Genomic DNA, 20130 nt, shown 5'->3' with positions numbered 1-20130 from the left:
GCCCGTGGAATATTGATGCGGGCCCGTCGCTCGGTGGGCTAGCCTAAGTCGCCCTCTGTGCATACCGAAAGTACTACAGTACCAAGAAAGCGGGCGAATCCAGTACTTGCTACGGTATTGCTACGGTATAATGGTTTAATTCGGGGTTTTACATAATTTCGTTTTGTTAAAGTATTTATTACATCCCATTTTCTTACTGAAGCAATGCCTGATGGGTGAATATTAGCAGCGTTTGAGAACAGGCTGTACTTACACTAGGTACGTGTACTATCAGTGGACGATGCGTTTATATATATAATTGACTAGAGGTTTTCCCATTTTTTACCAACCGGAATCATTTTATAATGCCCTACCTCTAATCAATTTATACTATCACTTCAAACCAAGTTGATGAATGAAATAAAGCCTTACGTTCCTCCTTTCCCTACTACTCGGGGTTGGAACGGTCTTCCCCTTGGAAGTACTTACCCGGGCAGAGTACATAAACAGAGCAATCATTTACTGAAGGGCTGTTCCGGCATATTCCAGTATACCCTTAACGCTCTATGTAGGAAGCCTGGGTGCAGGACCAATCATCACCCGCCATTTGCGAAATTTATTAGGAGATATAGGGAAGCATCGGACCGTAATATCTATGGCCATTCTCCACTGAACACTTCCTTTATTCCTATTTAACTTGATGAGTTTATTCTAAGCATGTTTGCTCGTCAAAGGAAAGCCAACTCATAGTTTTTCGAGGATACAGTAGAACGGAAGGTACGGGAAATAGCTAGCATTGTGCCCACGGGAAAATAAACATTTGAAACAGACATCTATCTGTAAAACTCAATCGATAGCAAAAACTCAACGAAAAATAAATAAAAAGAAACCAGCCACAATTCTTGTTCAACCAATGAAACATTACACCGTCCATCTACACCATGACTAACGCAAGCAAAGCCATCCTGCAGTAAAGCCCATACCTCATCTATTGCGGCCTGTTAGCAACTGTCAAAGCCTTTGAGAGATGTCAAGGAATAAAAATAATACCTGTCTGAAATAAGCTGCCCTTTGATCAAAGTCCAATTCTTCCCCGATTTCTGCATTCCTTGGCAATGGGTGCAGAACGACCATATGACTCTTCGCATTCTTCATAACCGTATTGTCAATCACGAAGCTGTTCTTCAATCTCTCGAATTCAGATAGATCTTCAAAGCGTTCCTTCTGAACACGCGTGCAGTAAAGCACATCGGAGTTGGCAACAACATCAGATGTAAGCTCGGTGTACGTTTCGATAGTCATGCCAGAAGCTCGGAGAGCTTCGATGATCGTTGGTGGCATAGCGAGCTGCGGGGGAGAAACAAAGTTGATACGGACGTGATAGTGTTGGAGAAGCTTCGCTAGGGAGTGCACTGGGCGGCCGAATTTAAGATCTCCCACAAAGGTGATTGTAAGACCATTGACGGTTCCCAATTCCTCACGGATCGTAAAGAGGTCAAGGAACGCCTGAGTAGGGTGCTCAAGACTGCCGTTTCCTATAAGATATGTCAATAATCTAATTCATGAGAGAATATGTATTAGTCTCGTACCTCCATTGATGATAGGAACTGGCGAAAATCTAGCAGCTGTGGCAGCACTAGATTCATCTGGGTGTCTCAACACAACAGCATCACCGTAGCATGCAAGAGTACGGATAGTATCCTGTAGAGTTTCACCCTTAACCTGGCTTGAGTGTGCAGCTGAGATAGCTACAGTTCGTCCTCCAAGGCGTTGCATAGCGGCGTCAAAAGATGCAGAAGTGCGAGTGGATGGCTCAAAGAACATGGTACAGAGCAAGCGGCCCTTAAGAAGATCAATGACTCCCCAACGCTCAACAGCGAGTCTCATCTCCTGTGCAACGGTGAAGAGATGATGAAGGTCCGCACGGTTGAATTGGCTGACAGAAAGAATATGGCGGCGCTTGAACATGTTCTCCCGAGATAGAAGCTTCTGGAGCGATGGAGATACCATAGGCACAGGCGGCAATATTTGAGAGGGAAGGCTTGGTACTGCCTCTACCATAGGACTTCCAACATGAAGTGATGGCATCTCGTTACTTACGGAATGCATACGTGCCATCAAATTCGGGCTCAGGATCTGGCGGGCATGAGAAGCCTCCGGAGCACGGGAAGGCTCAGGAGCCGCAGCTGGAGCGTTAGAAACCGGGTTGTGGAATGTGACAGAGGCCTGCGACCCGAGTGTACCATCACTGTTGACACGGCCGTCAAGGGTGACAGTCGTATTTTCGAAAGTGACCCTCTTTACAGTCGCCTTGAGCTTGCGTCCGACGAGAGGAGACCAAACTTCGAATGGTTGCAAGACATATGACCTGTCCATTTCAACCTCAACAGAGGAGAGAGGCTGATCATGTAGCTCGAAAATTGCCTTTGGATTATCATGCAGGCGAAGCTTAACATCCTCAATTGTCAAGAGACCATCGCATACGGCAGTGATCAATAGAGGAAGCGAGTCCACAATACCAACAGAAGGGCAAGGTCCATTCTTGGTGTCGTGAGCCAATTGATAGGGCAAACTTCCCACAGAGAAGCAGTCAATGCTGGCTAAGTTCTCCCAAAGTGCCTTTTGGTCCTTGACTGTCGGCAATGAGGTGCACTCAGGATAGTCCTCTTGCGTGAAAAAGAGAGTATAGACAGCAACATCGCATGTGACCTTAAGACCCTTTTCCTTACTCAAGGCAATCAATCGGATATCGTCCTTTGTTGTCACACTGGTAACGTGGACATTGCGATTGTGGAGACTGGCAAGAAGCAGTATCGAGGCCAGGTCCGTGGTTTTCGCGTCAGTCATTATAGGCTTTTGTGCAGGCCAAATCTCGAAGTGAGAAGTGACCGCTGCTACCTTGTTTATGTTGCCAGAAAGATGGTTGAAAGGAATGAAAAGAGAACCAACTTGGGTAGTAAGCTGGCCCAGCTGCTGAGCGTTGGTTGATGTAGCCGCGACAGAAAAGTTAAAATCACAATGAGCCTTCTTGCTGTTCGCCTGAGCCGTCTGCAAGGCTTTGGCATCTGTCAGACTGTTCTCGACACCTAGGGGTAACACTCTAATCATTGAGAATCCTGAAGCAATAGACTCTTTAGTAACACGCTCGAAATCTTTGCTGCCTTCTTTGGCTAGGCCAGGAACAAAAGCGGCGATGTTCACAAGGCCAGGGAGTGTGATAGTGCGGTGACTTGTTTGATAGTCAACAGTATCGACATCCAGCTTAAAGCCACGAGCAATAGCCTCAATCAGTAGCTTCGCGTTCTTGACATTGGTGACCAGAGGAGTGTGGTAATCGACGGCCATACGTCTGGTTTGGTAACCTCTAGACATGTATGACGCAGGTCTACGGAACCTATTGGCAGAAGGCAAGTTGATATACAAATCGATCAAGTTGTTGGCCAAATGCTGCGTCAAAGAGTATTCAGACTTTTGGTCACTTGACTCTCCAGGTGCACCTTCACCAAGAACCTCGAGATACTGGACGGGGATTCCGTGCTCTTGGATGAAATCCGCAGTACCGGCGGTGGCGAAGAGCTTGTATCCGAGCTGGTGTAGCTTCTTGACAGATGGAAGCATCTCCATCTTTTCCTTGAAGGAACCAATGGACAAGAGAATGTTCTTCTTAGGCAAACGGAACCCAGTAGAGAGCAGGGCCTTGAGGTACGCCTCGAATTTATCGCGACCAAAGCATGCAACCTCACCGGTAGAGGCCATTTCCACACCAAGAACTGGATCCGCGCCCGACAAACGGGAGAAACTGAAGTGTGGTACCTTGATTCCAACATAGTCTTTTGGAATATCAATAGCGGGATACGCATCTACTGGAAGTCCCATGATTGCCTTAGTTGCCATCTCGATAAGATCTACGCCCATGACCTTAGAAACAAATGGGAATGATCGTGAAGCTCTGACATTGCACTCGATCACCTTGATCTCATTGTCCTTTGCAATGAACTGAATGTTGAATGGACCAGTGACATTAAGAGCGTTTCCGATTTTTCTGGTGGCCTCTTCGATTCTCCGCACAGTTTCCGGGTCCAAATCCTGTGGGGGCAAAATTAATGTAGCGTCACCTGAATGAACACCAGCATTCTCAACATGCTCTGAAATGAAATGCATAATCATCTTTCCATCTTTTGCCACAGCATCCATCTCAATCTCCTTGGCATTTTCAATGTACTTGGTGATGACCACAGGGTGTTCTTTTGAGACATCGGCTGCCTGATTGAGATAGTTTGCGAGATCGTCTTTTGAATATACGGTGTTCATGGCCGCTCCAGAGAGCACGTAGGACGGGCGAACCAATACAGGATAAGTGACCTTCTCGCAAAAGTCTGCAGCCTCTTCAATACTGGTGAGTTCCTTCCAAGCTGGCTGGTCCACCTCAATTCTATCCAACATGCGGGAAAATTTGTACCGGTTCTCGGCACTGTCAATCATCTCAGGTGAAGTTCCCAAGATCTTGACGTTAAGGCGGTGTAGTGGAAGAGCAATGTTATTAGGAGTTTGACCACCCATAGCAATGATAACACCGCTTGATGATTCAAGCTGGTAGATATCGAGGATAGTTTCGAGGTTGATGTTCTCGAAGTAAAGTTTATCGGCCTCATCATAGTCAGTACTGACAGTCTCGGGGTTGTAGTTGACCATGATTGTCTTGACACCCTTTGAACGAAGAGTCCTGACAGCACGAACAGCACACCAATCGAATTCGACGGAAGATCCGATTCTGTAAACACCGGACCCAAGAACCATGACACCCTTATCATTGAAATCCACATCGTGTTCAATGCCATTATAAGTCATGTAAAGGTAATTGGTGAAAGCAGGGAATTCCGCAGCGACTAAATTACGATTAGAGTGTTTGTAGCCATATCGAAAAGTTGAAGCTTACCAGTATCGATCTGTTTTACAATGGGCATGATACCCTGTTCAACACGTAACCTCCTGACCGCAACTTCGTTAGAGCCCCAAAGCTCAGCCAATTGCCTATCTGAAAATCCCAACTGCTTCGCCTGTCTGAATAGTGGGGCAGTGATAGTCGAGGCGTTGAAAGTGCTCATGATTTTACCAAAGTCAATCAGTCCCATGAGCTTATTCAGGAACCATTTGTCAATTTGGGTGAGTTGCCAAATTCTATCCACGGTATAACCCTGGTGCATAGCATTTGCAATGGCAAATAATCTTTGATCAGAGGGGGTCTGCAACTCCTGATCGATGCTCATTAAGGCCTGGGTTTGGTTAAAGCCAATATTGTGGAAATCGATTGCACGAATTGCTTTTTGGATTGCCTCCTCGAAAGTACGGCCAATACTCATGACTTCTCCAACACTCTTCATCGAAGAAGAAAGAAGGGTAGAAACACGAGTGAATTTCTTCAAATCCCAACGCGGGATCTTGACTACAACGTAATCAAGAGAAGGCTCGAAACAGGCACATGTGACCTTAGTGACGGAGTTTTTGATTTCATTGAGAGGGATTCCGAGACCCAATTTGGCAGCAATGAACGCAAGCGGGTATCCAGTAGCCTTTGAAGCCAAAGCCGACGATCTGGAAAGACGGGCGTTGACCTCAATAATGCAGTACTCCTTGGAGAATGGGTTAAGGGCATATTGAATGTTACATTCACCAATAACACCCAAGTGCCTGATGACATTAACAGCTGTTGTTCGTAGCATATTGTAGTCTTCATCTGACAATGTTTGAGACGGCGCAACAACAATTGAATCACCTGTATGGATTCCGAGAGGGTCAAAATTCTTAAAAGAAGTAGCAATTAGTTTCCCGCGCTAGTACCCAGAAACGTAAACCTTACCTCCATATTGCACACGGTTATGCAGTTATCGCGGCAATCTCGAACAACCTCGTACTCAATCTCTTTCCAACCCTTCATAGACTTCTCGATGAGCACCTGTGGGCTTGCGGCAAATGCCTTGTTGCATAGATCAACCAGTTCTTCCTCATTGTTTGCAAAACCACTTCCAAGACCACCAAGAGCGTAGGCAGCGCGAACGATCACTGGAAACTTGATGTCCTTGACCACCTTCAAAGCTTCCTCGACAGATGAGGCGGACGCGGACTTGGCACACTTCTCGCCAATATCCTCCATGGCCCTGGCAAAAAGCTCCCTGTCCTCGGTCTGGATGATTGTCTCGATGGGCGTACCGAGAACCCTGACTCCAAGTTTTTTAAATTCGTCCTTAAGCTCAATACCGACTTGTAGAGCGGTTTGACCACCAAAGGTAACGTAAATTGAATCTGGTCGTTCATGAATGATGACCTTTCGTACAAACTCAGCCGTTACGGGAAGGAAGTAGACCTTGTCTGCAAGACCCTTGGAGGTTTGAATAGTAGCAATGTTGGGGTTGATTAGAATAGTATAAATTCCCTCTTCCTTGAGAGCTTTGATTGCCTGTTGAATTTATTAGTTTATCAAATCCCAGAATACTAGTACGCTGCGCATAGCTTCTCAGGACAGAAAGAAGTTATACTATGCGCTCCAAGATCTCAACCAGAGAAAAAATAGTGGATCATGAATTCCAGATATCTAGATTTACGTACCTGACTTCCAGAATAGTCAAACTCTCCGGCCTGTCCAATACTCAAACCTCCACTACCCAGGACAAGAACTTTCTTTATTGAAACCTTAGGGTACACCTTCTCATTATCAGCGAGGAGGCCACCAGGCATTTCCACGGGAGTGTTCATGGCAGTGTTCTTTTCAGGGCCCAGAGTCTTCTTCACGGCGTTGAGGAAAACATCGAAGAGGAATTCGGTGTCTTTGGGGCCGGGGGTACTCTCGGGATGGAACTGAACACTGAAGAACGGCTTTTGTGTGTGCCAAATACCTTCGTTCGAGCCATCGTTGGCGTTGACAAACAGCTCTTCCCAGCCGTTTTTCAATGTTTCGGTGTCAACCGCAAAACCATGGTTTTGAGAGGTAATGTAGCATCGTCCGGAGATGAGGTTAGTGCAGGGGATGTTATGCCCTCTGTTACCGAACTTCATTTTCTTCGTCTCTGCGCCAGCTGCTCGTGCAAGAAGCTGATGACCAAGACAAATACCAAAGATGGGGGTCTTAGCATCGGCGAGAGCCTTCTCGAGGTTCTTTACCGTCTTGGAGAGAGTCGCTGGGTCACCGGGTCCGTTACTGATAAAAAGACCGTCATATTCCCCATCTTCCTGGGAGATATCATAGTCCCAAGGGACGGCTTTGACTTCCACGCCTCGAGAAAGAAAGCAACGGAGCTGGTTGTTCTTTCCGCCAACATCGACGAAGAGGATGCGGACAGTCTTACCATCGGGTCGCTTCAAAGCTTTATCCGCAGGTGGCGAGAAGATTTTTGGCTCCTTGATGGAAACTATTATACCAGCTATTAGCGACTAATAGGGAGATGGATACTGGCACGTAAATTACCTTCGGCGACAAGATTCTTAACATTGGGGTCAATCCAGTCAACCTCCTCAAAGTCGTTTCGCCAATCTTGGCTTACGCCCTTCGTACCAACAATAGAGCTCAAACCACTAGCAATTTTCTCTCCAACGCTAGTGCTCTTTTGAAGCATCATCTTTCCGAGCATACTTCCTTGAGTCCGGATCTTCTTCGTAAGAGCCCTGGTGTCGACGCCATAGATGGCAGGAACACCCTGCTCCTTCAACCATGATCCCAATGAGCTTTCTGCGAGGTAGTGGCTGTAGTCTTCTCCCGAATAAGAAGCACAGATCATTCCCGCAACGTGGATTTCCTTGGATTCAAAGTAAGGAGACAATGATCCAAGGAGCTCGTCCATGGTATCTCTAGAAGGCACACCTAATTTAAAATCAGTATTATTATTTAATTGCAACATTTGGGTAGGATAAGGTCTACCATAGTTTCCAACAAGGGGAAAGGTCATAACCAGAATCTGACCCCGGTAGGAAGGATCAGTGATCGTTTCCGTATATCCCACCATTCCTATAAGTGGCAAACTGTCAGAAAACGTCTCCCAAAGATAATTTTTCGTGGGATACAATAGCAAGAAAATCACTGCTATCACATGATCAATTACCTGTTTGGAAAACCAATTCTCCAGACACGCTCTTTTCGGCTCCAAAAGAGAACCCTTGGTAGGCACTTCCATCTTGCAACTCAAGTGTCATGAGGCATTCTTGAGCAGATACTTTACCATCTTTTCCTACGAATTGGGCTGCAACCGGCGGGTACGGCACAATCAAAGACTTTGTCTGGCCATCTTTGGACATTGTAACTTTTTACTGTTATTTGTTCTCGATAAGGTGGTTCTGGGGAAGGTTTTGCTGCGAACGGCGGGGCAACGCAATGTACCTGGCGACGAGCAAGTAATGGTATTCCGCAACAAGACAGTGCTCAATTCTCAAGTGTGAGAGTGCAAAAAAAAAATGTTTGAGAAAAGTGGTTGAGAATCACGGTGGAAGCGTGAGGATGATGTGTGCACACCTTACCGGAAAATGAAAGACTTCCATATAAAAAGAGAGAGAAGAAGAAGAGAGAGGGAAAAAAAAGAAGAGAAGCGGAAAAAAAAAAAAAGGAAAAAACTCTCATCCAGCTTGGGCTATTGGTAGGCACCACCCCACTTAGCGCTACATGGCTGAATTGCCCCTCCATCAGATGAGGCAGGGGTCCACTCGCCAAGATTTACATGCCGCGTCTGAGATCGCACCGTCACCCGTCACTCGCTGTTCTAAACTTTATCAAGCACTTATCTGATTAAAATCAGGGTCACGTGATTGATTTATTCTGACTAACGTGATCTATACTAATCTAATCTAATCTAACCACTTGTTGCTGCACACCTTGCTTAAACGTCAGTTCAAGTCACTTTCACGGAAAGATACATGTATCCCCGCAACATTGAGGATCAAGGTATTATTAGAGAGGACTCTTTACTAAGCCCCAATAATTACCTCTCGATGTAATTATTTGAAAGCCACCAAAAACCTCATTGTCCTTAACTCCCTTAACGGATAAGTTGGGCTGTCCGAACATCACATTACAGAGCTTTTCTCCTGCTTCATTATTCTACCATAAAAATCCGCAACAATTCGGGCCGTCCGAACGGAGCCTTAAAATTATTTAATAGCAACTATGATACACGCTTCGCTTACATAATCCCTGACCCTGAGTCTGCCTACCGATAAAAAGTTAGTTACAGTGGAGCGCACCCGGGAAAAAACTCCACCAGGTACTCACCTTCAATCCTCCATTGCTCAATGCGAATTTGATGCAATCCACCAAGATGGAATTCTCCTTCAACCATTTCTCTTTCTCGTCATCCATTGAATCAAATACCACAATCATGATGTTCGTCTTCCGAAACGATGTACCATCATATTCAAGCATTTGCCATTGCTCCCCCGTCGTAACGAAGCCATACACCTTGCCTTCACCATTGCTGTCTCTCATGGCTTTCATCGCCAACAGACACTGCTTCATCGCCTGTCCCAAAGAAGATCTCCTTGCCTCTACTATGAGGATGAACCTTTCTTGTTTCACCGAAATCAGATCCAATACAGCAAATTCCTCCGTGCCTCCTGTTTCACCGTCGGTAGAGACAATCTCTTTCTCGCTCCGTAACTGCACAGTCACGCGTCCGGTCTTGCATATAAAATCCCTAAGTATTGGACTGATGGTCGCATATACCAGATGATTAATGTTCGATTCTTTAAAGTCCGGATCCCCTTCCGTAGGATATCCTTCGATTTGAAGATATTCCAATATGTGATCATACACCTTTTCCTTGGTCGTCAAGATGGCATCCGGGCTCTCTCCTTCATTTGCGTTTGCGAGCATTCTCTGGACCGGTATCCCTTTGAGCGATCGGATTCGGAAACCTAGTCTTTCCTCTGCTTGCGCAATGGTCATGTTCGGATACGAAGTAGTCCACTTCGACTTTCGCTTCTTCAGGTTGTTATCGTCACCCATCGTATTCCACGTTGGAGGATGTGACTGTCGCTGTACGCTTCCTGTAACCACGAATTAGCATTTAATTCCAACCGTCGGGAATAGAGGGAGACTCACGATATCGTCTAGGGTGTTGCTGTCATTAGTATTAGTACTATAGTGGGGATGGTGTATACCGATCCGTGGCGGCGGGAATGCCTACATCTATATACCAGTGCAGTGGCCGGTAACTCCCCCGTTTGGTGAGTCTTGGCTGGCACGAAACCCTAGCCTGTGCCAGGCCTGATTGGCTGCGTGCCGGGCAGTAAACTGCTCAGGAGGTAGATATTCTATCCTTAACAAATTGCCCATGTGCCATGTGCCAGGAATCATATATGTAGATGCTCTAGACAAAAGTATAGACCGTCCCGGTCTCCTAAGAAACCCATTGTTCGCTCCGCTCACCATCCGTAGGGGATCAGGCATATCGATAAGATAACACAGGGCTCGCTTCGCTCACAAGTACTGGGTATCCCCCTCTCCATATTTTTTTTTTATCAAAATGAATAATAAGAATTAAAATTATTTAAATAAACATGAATTAATAGCAACTATGATGCACGCTTCACTTACATAATCCCTGACCCCGAGTCTGCCTACCGATAATGAGTTAGTAGTCACCGCACTCGGGAAAAAACTCCACCAGGTACTCACCTTCAATCAATGCCTCCATTGCTCAATGCGACATACATGCAATCAACCAGAACGGAGTAATTCATCATCCATCTCTCTTTGTCTTCTTCCATACGCGGAAACATCACCTTAAAGTCCTCTGTCACTTCAAACGTGCTTCCATCGTATATGACCATTTGCCAACTGTCTCCCGTTGTCGTGAATCCGTAGACTGTACCTTGACCGTTTATGTCCCACGTATCCTTCATCGCCAGCAAAAGTTGTTTCATGGCGCTTCCCAAATTAGATCTCTTCGCCTCTACCACCATGACAAACTTCTCCTCCGTCAGAGATATGATGTCTATGATAACAAATTCCTCCGTTCCTCCTGTCTCCGAGTCAACTGAAATGATTTCCTTTTCCCTGAATAACATCATGCTAGTGCCACTTCGTTTCCTCTTGTGTCTGAAGTCCGACATTATCGGAGCTAGGATTGCGAAAACCAAATCGTTGATATTGGCCTCTTTAAGTCAGACGACATCGTAGGATATGGTTCCACCTCGGGATACTCGACTATTCTGCCGTACACCTTTTCCTTGGTGCCCGGTACGTCGTACTTGACTCCTTCTCTCAGGCATATTATCTGCTCAACGGGCCTCGCCCTCCCCAAGAGTTCAAATATTCTGAGGCCAAGTCTTCGCTCAGAGTTTTCTATAGACATATTGGAATACGAAGTAGTCCACTTCGTCTTTCTCTTCTTCTGGTTCATGTTCGTGTTCTCGTCACCCATCGTGATTACCCGTCGGAGGATGTGACTGTCGCTGTACGCTTCCTGTAACCACGAATTAGCATTTAATTCCAACCGTAGGGAATAGAGGGAGACTCACGATATCGTCTAGGGTGTTGCTGTCACTAGTATTAGTACTACCGATCCGTGGCGGCGGGATGCCTTGCCTATATACCTTCCGGTGGGTAGGGTAACTTTCCCGTTCATCCTCCTCTCAACGCCCCCAAGACTTGACGAGAGTGGGGGATCCTCTTTAATAAAGACTTTTCTTTGGCTTCTATGTGTCTTCTATCTAGACACCTGAAAGACTCTACAGGCCACTTCTAGGCCATATCTACAAAGAACAAGCCCTGAAGGTGAAATGTGTCTAAAAGGGTCCTTTTATGGCACCTTTACCAGTATCTCAATTGGGCCAAGGATTTGAAGCATGGACCTCCTTTATCAAAACTATACTTGGTCGTTGATATTTTGGTTTAGGTGTGGGGCTTTTATGAGTTGTTGAAAACCTCGATTTTTGGTGTGTTTTGCTGGTTGGGCAAATACATAATTGACGTGCGAGTATACATACTCTAGGTGCTGGCGCATCTCTAGACAAAAGCATAGACCGTCCCGGTCTCCTAGGAACCCCATTGTTCGCTTGCGCTCACCATCCGTGGACATGAACCCCATCTCCGGTCGTTCCTCTCCGCGTCTTTTTTTAAAAAGAATAATAGAGAATAATATAACCCTAACCCTGGACCATGTTTTTTTCCATAAAAAGAATAAATTCACAAACACCATCACTGATTGATTAAAACTAATCTGTCTAATCTACGGTGACGTTAAGCGTACACCGGTGATGCTATCCATCACATCTAATCACTTAGCATATAGCTAATGCACAGCTAAGAAAATGTAGGCACACGCAAAGAAGTGGCCCGGTCTTCCTCGGCCTCTATCAGCAATTCCTATGTTATAATTGGCTACAAGTATCTTTCTCGGTTGGTAAAGATACAATCAGTATCATTCAACGGACACTTCTCGTCTAGGCACTCTTCAGGACTCTCGAAGCGAGTCTATATTGCGCGTCTTCATAGCTATTGTAACACCCAGGTAGTTCTTTAGCTGTCTTTTCCGAGCGGCCATCGTCCCTGCAGTAGGTAGACCATGGCTCTCGAGTAGACGGTTCAGCTCAACCGAGTTAGTTCTATCAATGTCGACCAGCGTCATGGGGAAGTTTTGAGTCTTGAGAGGAATCAACTCGTTGTCAGTCCTGGCGGCCACAGAGTTGTTCATGAACCGTGCGACGGCGTTATCATAGTCTCTGTGTTTTTTTCTATCAGCAAAAATACGGGAGAGAGATACCTAGTAATCTTAACTGAAGAGAGAAAATCGATCGTCAAATACTTACGCTGCATCAAGTCTGCTCTCTATGCGGTCGAGGCGTTGTCCAATGGCCCTCAACTCTGCCAAAATCTGGGCACTGCCGTCCAAAGCGGGGATATTCCTCATCCTGCCCAGGTTCGTAGCCAGCTCCATGGATGATCGAACAATGTTGTTCATTGATACTTCTATTTCCACGAAGTTAGGCTGTTCTGCAGTCATGTTTCTCTTCATTATCGTCAGTAAAAAACAAGTTAGTTTATATAAGCGAAGCGTTTAACGAGTATTATCCAGGTTATACGTTGATAGCGGGCGACTCCCCGTGGACGTTTAGAAGCGGTTTGGATGGATGGCAACGCTCCAGATTCAGAACCTGAATCGGGGGGAGGGGGTACGTTCAAATTTCTAAATCTTTAAAATTTGAAAGGGCGAAATACGATTGGTTAAGAAAGGTTCCGGGTGGGTCCTGATGTTACACACTAAACCAAAGCAGTACTTAAAATCTAGAAAATATTGTTCGCCATGGAAGGCATTCGCATCCAGATTCAGAAATCTATTTTCTAAACGCCTTCCAAATTTTTACGGGAAGTCGCCCAGTATCGAGCGATCTACTCGCGCGGCCGAGTTTCAACTTAATCACATGACCTATGGGTAACGCAAAAAACCTGTTAAATAGCGTCACGTGAGTAAGTCGAAACTCGGCCGCGCGAGTAGCTAGGTTGAAGGTCTTGGCAGGGCATTAAAGAGGACCAAGAGTGCCGATCTGATTACATGAGCATCAAACTTTGTGTTGAGCCTCAACTGCGGCGACTAACAAATGGGTTTCTCTTCATGACTCTTCAACACCACTGTCCAGGACCGCCTCTATTATTCCTAACAACGCCTGAACAGCCCGCGTAAGATGCCCCCACGCAGAAATCCTGCCACTGCTGCCTCTTCCACGGCGCCGCCCAAGCCGAATCCCCCTAAATTCCGCACAAAGGCCAAAGCCGAAGCAGTCGAAGACGAAGCGTCTGAGCCCCAAGGAGACGCATTCGATAATTTGTTACAAATATATTACAAGGGGAAACACTTGACGGACTCTATCAGCACTGCGGAGGATAAATGGACGCTACTACCGGCGTTTTTGAAAGTAAAAGGGCTTGTGAAGCAGCACATTGACTCGTTCAACTTCTTTGTGGATGTGGAATTGAAGCAAATCGTGAAGGCGAATGAGCGTGTGGTTAGTGATGTGGATCCGCAGTTCTTTTTTAGGTAAATATACTAAACTTGAGTTTTGAGGTTTTGTGAGGCCTGGACTCATATTGGCGACATAGGTACACGGATATCCGAGTAGGTACGCCCGAGCGCCTGGATATTCAGAGCAATGCCGAAATCACCCCCAACGAATGTCGATTGCGCGATCTTACCTATGCTGCTCCGATTTTCGTTGACGTTGAGTACAGCCGTGGAAAGCAGATTGTACGGAGGAGAGGAATGAACATCGGGCGACTGCCGATTATGCTGAGGAGTAGCAAGTGTGTCCTGTCGAATAAGAATGAGTGGGAGATGGCGAAGCTCAATGAGTGTCCGTTGGACCCTGGGGGCTATTTTGTTGTCAACGGTACGGAGAAGGTTATTCTTGTCCAGGAACAGCTGAGCAAGAACCGTATCATTGTTGAAAATGATCCCAAGAAAGGATTTGTTCAGGCAACCGTTACTAGGTAAGCAATGCCCCCGGTGTATTTGCGACCCTGGCACAGCTAAGTTTTCAAAGTTCTACCCACGAGAGAAAATCGAAAACCCACGTTATCACTAAAAAAGGATGCATTTATCTTCGACACAATTCTATCATGGAAGATATGCCGATTGTTCTGGTCCTAAAGGCTATGGGTATCCAATCTGACCACGAGATTCTCCTCCTCGTTGCTGGCACAGACATGGTGTACCAGGATAGCTTCTCCATCAACTTCGAGGAGTGTTCGAAACTCAAGGTATTCACACAACAACAAGCTCTTGATTATCTCGGGGCTAGAGCCAAAAAAGCAAGAATGCCTCAAAATGCGATAAACAGACGACCACCAGCTATGGAGGCTCTCGAAACTTTAGCAAATATAGTTTTGGCTCATGTTCCTGTGGAGAATCTCAATTTCAGACCAAAAGCCTTGTATTTGGCTTTCATGACGAGAAGAGTGTTAATGTGCATGACCAACCCAGCGTTAGTGGACGATAGAGATTACGTCGGGAACAAACGTCTTGAGCTGTATGTTATTTCTACTCCAGTTACACTAACATTGGGCACTGACTAAACTTCTAGTGCTGGCCAGCTCCTGTCTTTATTGTTTGAAGATTTGTTCAAAAAGCTTAATAATGACATGAAGATGAACATTGATAAAATTCTCAAAAAGCCTAGCCGAACGGAAGAGTTTGATGCAAGCACCCTACTAGCCACCGGCGCCAACCTTATTACACATGGAATGAATCGTGCTATCTCCACTGGCAACTGGTCTGTAAAACGTTTCAAGATGGAACGTGCTGGAGTCACACATGTTCTCAGTCGATTGAGTTATATCAGCGCTCTTGGTATGATGACGAGAATATCATCGCAGTTCGAAAAAACCCGTAAGGTCTCTGGTCCTCGTGCACTTCAGCCTTCCCAATTTGGTCTACTGTGTCCATCGGATACGCCAGAAGGTGAAGCCTGTGGTTTGGTCAAAAACCTGGCCCTTATGACACACATCACGACAGACGATGAAGAGGAACCGATCCGAAAACTAGTGTTTGCGCTTGGTGCGGAAGATGCAACATTAGTAAGCGGGTACGAACTTTACGCGCCGGGGGCGTATATAATATTCATCAACGGTACAGTCGTTGGTCTCACGAGGTATCCGGCAAAGTTCCTGCAGAACTTTAGACGGCTAAGGCGAACGGGCAAAATTTCCGAGTTTGTTAGCATTTTCATCAACCAACATCACAATGGTGTACACATAGCGACGGATGGTGGCAGGATTTGTCGGCCATTGATCATTGTTGAGAACAAGCGGTGCAAAGTTACACCACGATACCTCAAGGTTTGTTAAAGTATCAATTCCTGCCCTACTGTCGCTGATTTTATCAATAGTCACTCGCAGCTGGCCGCATGAACTTCGAAGACTTCCTCAAACGTGGTCTTGTTGAGTATGTCGATTGTAACGAAGAAAACGATGCGCACATTGCCATTTATGAGCACGAAATTACCGAGTCTACCACACATCTTGAAATTGAACCTTTCACCATATTAGGAGCCGTTGCTGGCCTCATTCCATATCCTCACCACAACCAGTCTCCGCGTAACACTTACCAGTGTGCCATGGGAAAGCAAGCCATTGGAGCCATCGCGTATAATCAGTTCTTACGAATAGATACTCTGCTTTACCTTATGGTTTATCCGCAACAGCCTATGGTGAAAACAAGGACTATAGAATTGATCCAGTATGACAAGCTTCCTGCTGGACAGAGTGCGATTGTGGCTGTCATGAGTTATTCCGGATACGATATTGAGGATGCACTGGTACTTAACAGAGCGTCGCTAGATAGAGGATTTGGAAGATGCCAGGTATTTAGGAAATACTCAACAACATTAAAGAAATACCAGAACGGAACTGTCGATCGTATCGGCGATATAAAGAGAGAGCCAAGTAAAGACCCGGACACCCCTGACGAAATGGTCCCGATAAAAAAGCACGCTGCACTCCAAGCCGATGGTCTTGCCGCCGTGGGAGAAAAGATATCTGCAGGCGAAGTCTACGTCAACAAACAAGTCCCCATAAATACTTCAAACGCCCCTACGCTTCTAAACGATGGCCCTCCGCTGGACGAATACAAAGACGCGCCCATGACCTATAAGCTTGCAGACCATGCCTACGTCGACAAGATCCTCATCTCAACAGCCGAGTCCGAGCAAACCCTCATCAAGGTCCTCACCCGCCAAACCCGCCGCCCCGAGCTAGGTGACAAATTCTCCTCCCGCCACGGCCAAAAGGGTGTCTGCGGCATCATCGCGCGCCAAGAAGACATGCCCTTCAACGACATTGGCATCATCCCGGACATCATCATGAACCCGCACGGTTTCCCCTCCCGCATGACAGTCGGAAAGATGATTGAGCTCCTGGCCGGCAAAGCCGGCCTCATGTGCGGGAAGCTGCAATACGGGACTGCGTTCGGCGGCAGCAAGGTCGATGACATGGCAAAGATCCTTGTCGACAGCGGCTTCAGTTACTCCGGGAAGGACTTTGTCACCAGTGGCATCACGGGCGAGTCCCTACAGGCATACATCTTCTTTGGACCAATCTACTACCAGAAACTGAAGCACATGGTGCAAGACAAGATGCACTCGCGCTCACGCGGACCCAGAGCTGTAAGCCCCCCCCCCCTCCCTCACCCCTCCCACCACACTAACACAACCACAAACCAGGTCCTCACCCGCCAACCCACCGAAGGCCGATCCCGCGACGGCGGCCTCCGTCTCGGCGAGATGGAGCGCGACTGCCTGATCGCCTACGGCGCCTCGCAGCTGCTGCTGGAGCGCCTCATGCTCTCGTCGGACGTGCACGAGATCGACCTGTGCGAGATGTGCGGGCTCATGGGCTACAGCAACTGGTGCACCACCTGCCAGTCCAGCAAGGGCGTCGTCAAGATGAAGATCCCATATGCTGCGAAGCTGCTCGTCCAGGAGCTGCTCAGCATGAATGTGCTCGCTAGGATAAAGCTCGAGGACGTGTTTCCGTATGGGGAGGGGGATGTGAAGGAGGCGTAGTGGTTTGGTGGTGGGAGCGTGTTTGGTGGGTGGGTGGGTGGAAGGATGGATAGCTTTGTGTAGTGTATTTTAGGTATATATATCCAATGCAATACATACTGGACTGCCCTTCCCTGTACGGTCACGATAGCTGTGAGATGTCAAATACCAATCAATTTTGCGAAAAATGCGCCACGCCTAACTAGGGGTCAATGGTGCGCTAGCTAGGGATCGAGGCGACAATAAAGTGTCGTTCAGAAGGCCGAGTATGTAGTATAAAAGCTAGGTGTGTGGAGGCGTTTTAAATGATGGGATGATCACACTCTGTAGATTATAAAAACAAGACAGATAAATTGAGAAAAGAAGGAGGGGAGGTGTATTTCCTCTCTAAGGCTCGAGACACCAACGAACTCTATAAATCGTCTCTACTCCCGCGGGAATTTTCTACATATAGGGGCGAAGATGTCAATGATCGTACCGCCAAGACTAATGGTTCAAGTCGTCGAGTGATAATTCATGATGCCAATCGCCCACCTCCCCCTCCCACTTTGTTCGATCGACATCAAGGAGGTGCAATAAGTACATATATCACATAAATAATATAATCTACGAATCACATCATATAATGAATTTCAAAAAAAAGTCCTACTCCGTCTAAAATCTACGCAGGTATGTAGTTAACCGGAAAAGACCAATATCACCACTGCCAAGTAGTCTAGCTCCATGTCTCATCTATAGGTACGAATTAAAATCTAGAGCTTCGTAGCCCAAGCCGTATGCACGATATAATGCACTGAAATCTCGCCCTTGTCATTACACTGGACATCCTGGCCCTCCAGCACCTCATCAAAACCCTTCCTCAGCTCCTATATCCCCCGCGCACCAACTAAATTAGCACCCTCTATCCCATCCGCATATACACCCATCCCACCCACTAACACCCCCCCAAAACCAAAGTCAGAAGCAAACAGGAAGAAAAAACTCACCTCCCTCTCCCCCTCCCCCAGATTCGCAATATTACTCAATGTCCCCAAGCGCTTCCACAGCGCCTCCTTCCCCAGCCATATCTCCACCTCAAAGATCTTCTCCTGCAGCGCCGAGAACGTCGTGGGCGGGGTAAACGCGCCGGCCCACTCGTTGCTCTTGTACCGCGGCGAGTCGTCAGTGGTGTGCTGCCAGTTGAGGTCGCGGAGCTGCCCCTCCCAGTGTGTCTTGGTAATGTGGTGGCGCGATTGGTTGTAGTCCTCGACGTTCCAGATTAGCCCTAGACGCCCGCCGGGGCGGAGGGTGCGCGCGATGGAGGCGAGAGATGTAGGGTTGGCGAACCTATGGTGGTGCTAGTTAGTTTTGTACGGCGGTGCGAGAGCGGAAGAGAAAAGGAGAAAGTGGGGGTGGGTGGGTACCAGTGGAATGCCTAGAGTGATAGACCGCCGCGCCGGGCGGGCGCGGGCTTTGCTTTAGCAAACCTGATTGAATTCTAATCCGCAAGCTCAACAAACCGCCCTGTGTACGAGCGACCCACGTACCTGCGCAACAACAACAGCATCCGCCCACCCGTCCTCCACTGGGATATCGTACGCATCGCCCTCCTTCACACTGACACTCTTCAGGTCCTTTGCCCTCAGTGTCGCAAGCATGTCCTTGTGCGGCTCGACCGCCACGATTTCATACTCCTCCGGGCGCGCGGCAAGGAGCTCCGTGAACTTTCCCGTGCCGGCGGCGAGGTCGAGGACCTTGGCGCGGGGCACGGAGGCGACGTTGAGCTGCTCGAGGAGGTGGGTGAGTGCCGGTGCGATGTAGGAGGGCCGGTGGGCGTCGTAGGAGGCGGCGGCAGAGAAGCCGGTTAGTGCGATGGGGTCGTAGGGCTTGGTGCTCATAGTGTTGCTGCGTGGGAGGAATGGGAGGCGCGATAGTGGGAGTTGGGATTTGGTGTGGAGGGGGAGGAATGGAAAAGGGAGGGAGCGGGGGAGCTTTATAGGCATTGTGCAGTTAGGTTTTGAGGATTGATGTGAGTCTTTTTGAGTCAATAGGGGATTCGCAATTGAGGATCTAGATGGGGTTATAATTAATTGCTGGTAGCCAAGTACGCAAAGCACAGCTAATAATTGTGATAGTCATACACATACACATACATGTACATAGTCTCGATTGCGGGGGCTTTGCCGATAACCGGCCGAGTGACAGGTTGGGGGAGGGGGTGTTTGTGAATTGACTATCTCCAATTGCTTGCCTGCAGTCGGGGATGGGTCCGTAAATGTTGCTCTACTTATGATTGACACCGGGCCGGGCTGTGTGGTACATACATGTGAATTGATGTAGTAATCCTCCCAGCCAATGAGAGCCGCCTAGGGCACGGGCGGAACTGTCGCCGCGATGATGTCGTTAGTAAGACAACAACCCCTGCAGCGTCCCCCCCTTCCCCCACCCCTAACCCTAGCACGAAGCTTGATCCAACGACAGCTCGGCCGCCGCCCATCCGAGTACCAAGCCTTGGCAGGCGTGTGGATCCCCGGATCTCTAACCCTTTCCTGTCTATCTCCCCTGGTATCTCGGGTTACTCAAAAGACCTGACCAATCCGTAGACTGTAGACCTGTCCATCTTCTCGTATTCTTCGTGTTCCTTTACATAAGTCCGCC

The 20130-nt window shown here is 47.5% G+C and overlaps 6 protein-coding genes across 6 annotated transcripts; 1 reads left to right on the top strand and 5 right to left on the bottom strand.

Annotated features, from left to right (window-relative positions):
• Nucleotides 1-913: 913 nt before the first annotated feature.
• LAJ45_06963 (uncharacterized protein) lies at nt 914-8262 on the bottom strand (the record flags this gene model as incomplete). The annotated part of the gene is made up of 9 exons (XM_046116523.1): nt 914-967; nt 1030-1514; nt 1569-4865; nt 4916-5780; nt 5837-6433; nt 6583-7382; nt 7439-7831; nt 7889-7975; nt 8070-8262. The coding sequence occupies 9 exons, from the start codon at nt 8260-8262 to the stop codon at nt 914-916; spliced, it is 6771 nt and encodes a 2256-aa protein (XP_045970292.1).
• An 878-nt stretch (nt 8263-9140) lies between these two features.
• On the bottom strand, nt 9141-11070 carry LAJ45_06962 (uncharacterized protein; the record flags this gene model as incomplete). The annotated part of the gene is made up of 7 exons (XM_046116522.1): nt 9141-9167; nt 9230-10002; nt 10058-10065; nt 10143-10144; nt 10553-10575; nt 10634-10654; nt 10728-11070. 7 exons carry the CDS (start codon nt 11068-11070, stop codon nt 9141-9143), a joined length of 1197 nt encoding a protein of 398 aa, XP_045970291.1.
• An 8-nt stretch (nt 11071-11078) lies between these two features.
• LAJ45_06961 (uncharacterized protein) lies at nt 11079-11585 on the bottom strand (the record flags this gene model as incomplete). The annotated part of the gene is made up of 3 exons (XM_046116521.1): nt 11079-11423; nt 11479-11497; nt 11554-11585. 3 exons carry the CDS (start codon nt 11583-11585, stop codon nt 11079-11081), a joined length of 396 nt encoding a protein of 131 aa, XP_045970290.1.
• An 828-nt stretch (nt 11586-12413) lies between these two features.
• LAJ45_06960 (uncharacterized protein) lies at nt 12414-12962 on the bottom strand (the record flags this gene model as incomplete). Its single annotated transcript, XM_046116520.1, has 2 exons — nt 12414-12681; nt 12769-12962. 2 exons carry the CDS (start codon nt 12960-12962, stop codon nt 12414-12416), a joined length of 462 nt encoding a protein of 153 aa, XP_045970289.1.
• A 679-nt stretch (nt 12963-13641) lies between these two features.
• On the top strand, nt 13642-17514 carry LAJ45_06959 (uncharacterized protein; the record flags this gene model as incomplete). Its single annotated transcript, XM_046116519.1, has 6 exons — nt 13642-13994; nt 14057-14443; nt 14497-14982; nt 15037-15790; nt 15841-17115; nt 17173-17514. 6 exons carry the CDS (start codon nt 13642-13644, stop codon nt 17512-17514), a joined length of 3597 nt encoding a protein of 1198 aa, XP_045970288.1.
• Nucleotides 17515-18245: 731 nt separating this feature from the next.
• On the bottom strand, nt 18246-19633 carry LAJ45_06958 (uncharacterized protein; the record flags this gene model as incomplete). Its single annotated transcript, XM_046116518.1, has 4 exons — nt 18246-18359; nt 18480-18830; nt 19020-19542; nt 19626-19633. The coding sequence occupies 4 exons, from the start codon at nt 19631-19633 to the stop codon at nt 18246-18248; spliced, it is 996 nt and encodes a 331-aa protein (XP_045970287.1).
• Nucleotides 19634-20130: the final 497 nt, after the last annotated feature.

Source organism: Morchella importuna (assembly GCF_003444635.1).
Source record: "Morchella importuna strain M04M26 chromosome Unknown Morimp01GS021, whole genome shotgun sequence".
Classification (NCBI taxonomy): domain Eukaryota; kingdom Fungi; phylum Ascomycota; class Pezizomycetes; order Pezizales; family Morchellaceae; genus Morchella; species Morchella importuna.
The sequence above is the reverse complement of the archived record's forward strand: the minus strand, read 5'-3'. Positions and strand labels throughout refer to the sequence as shown.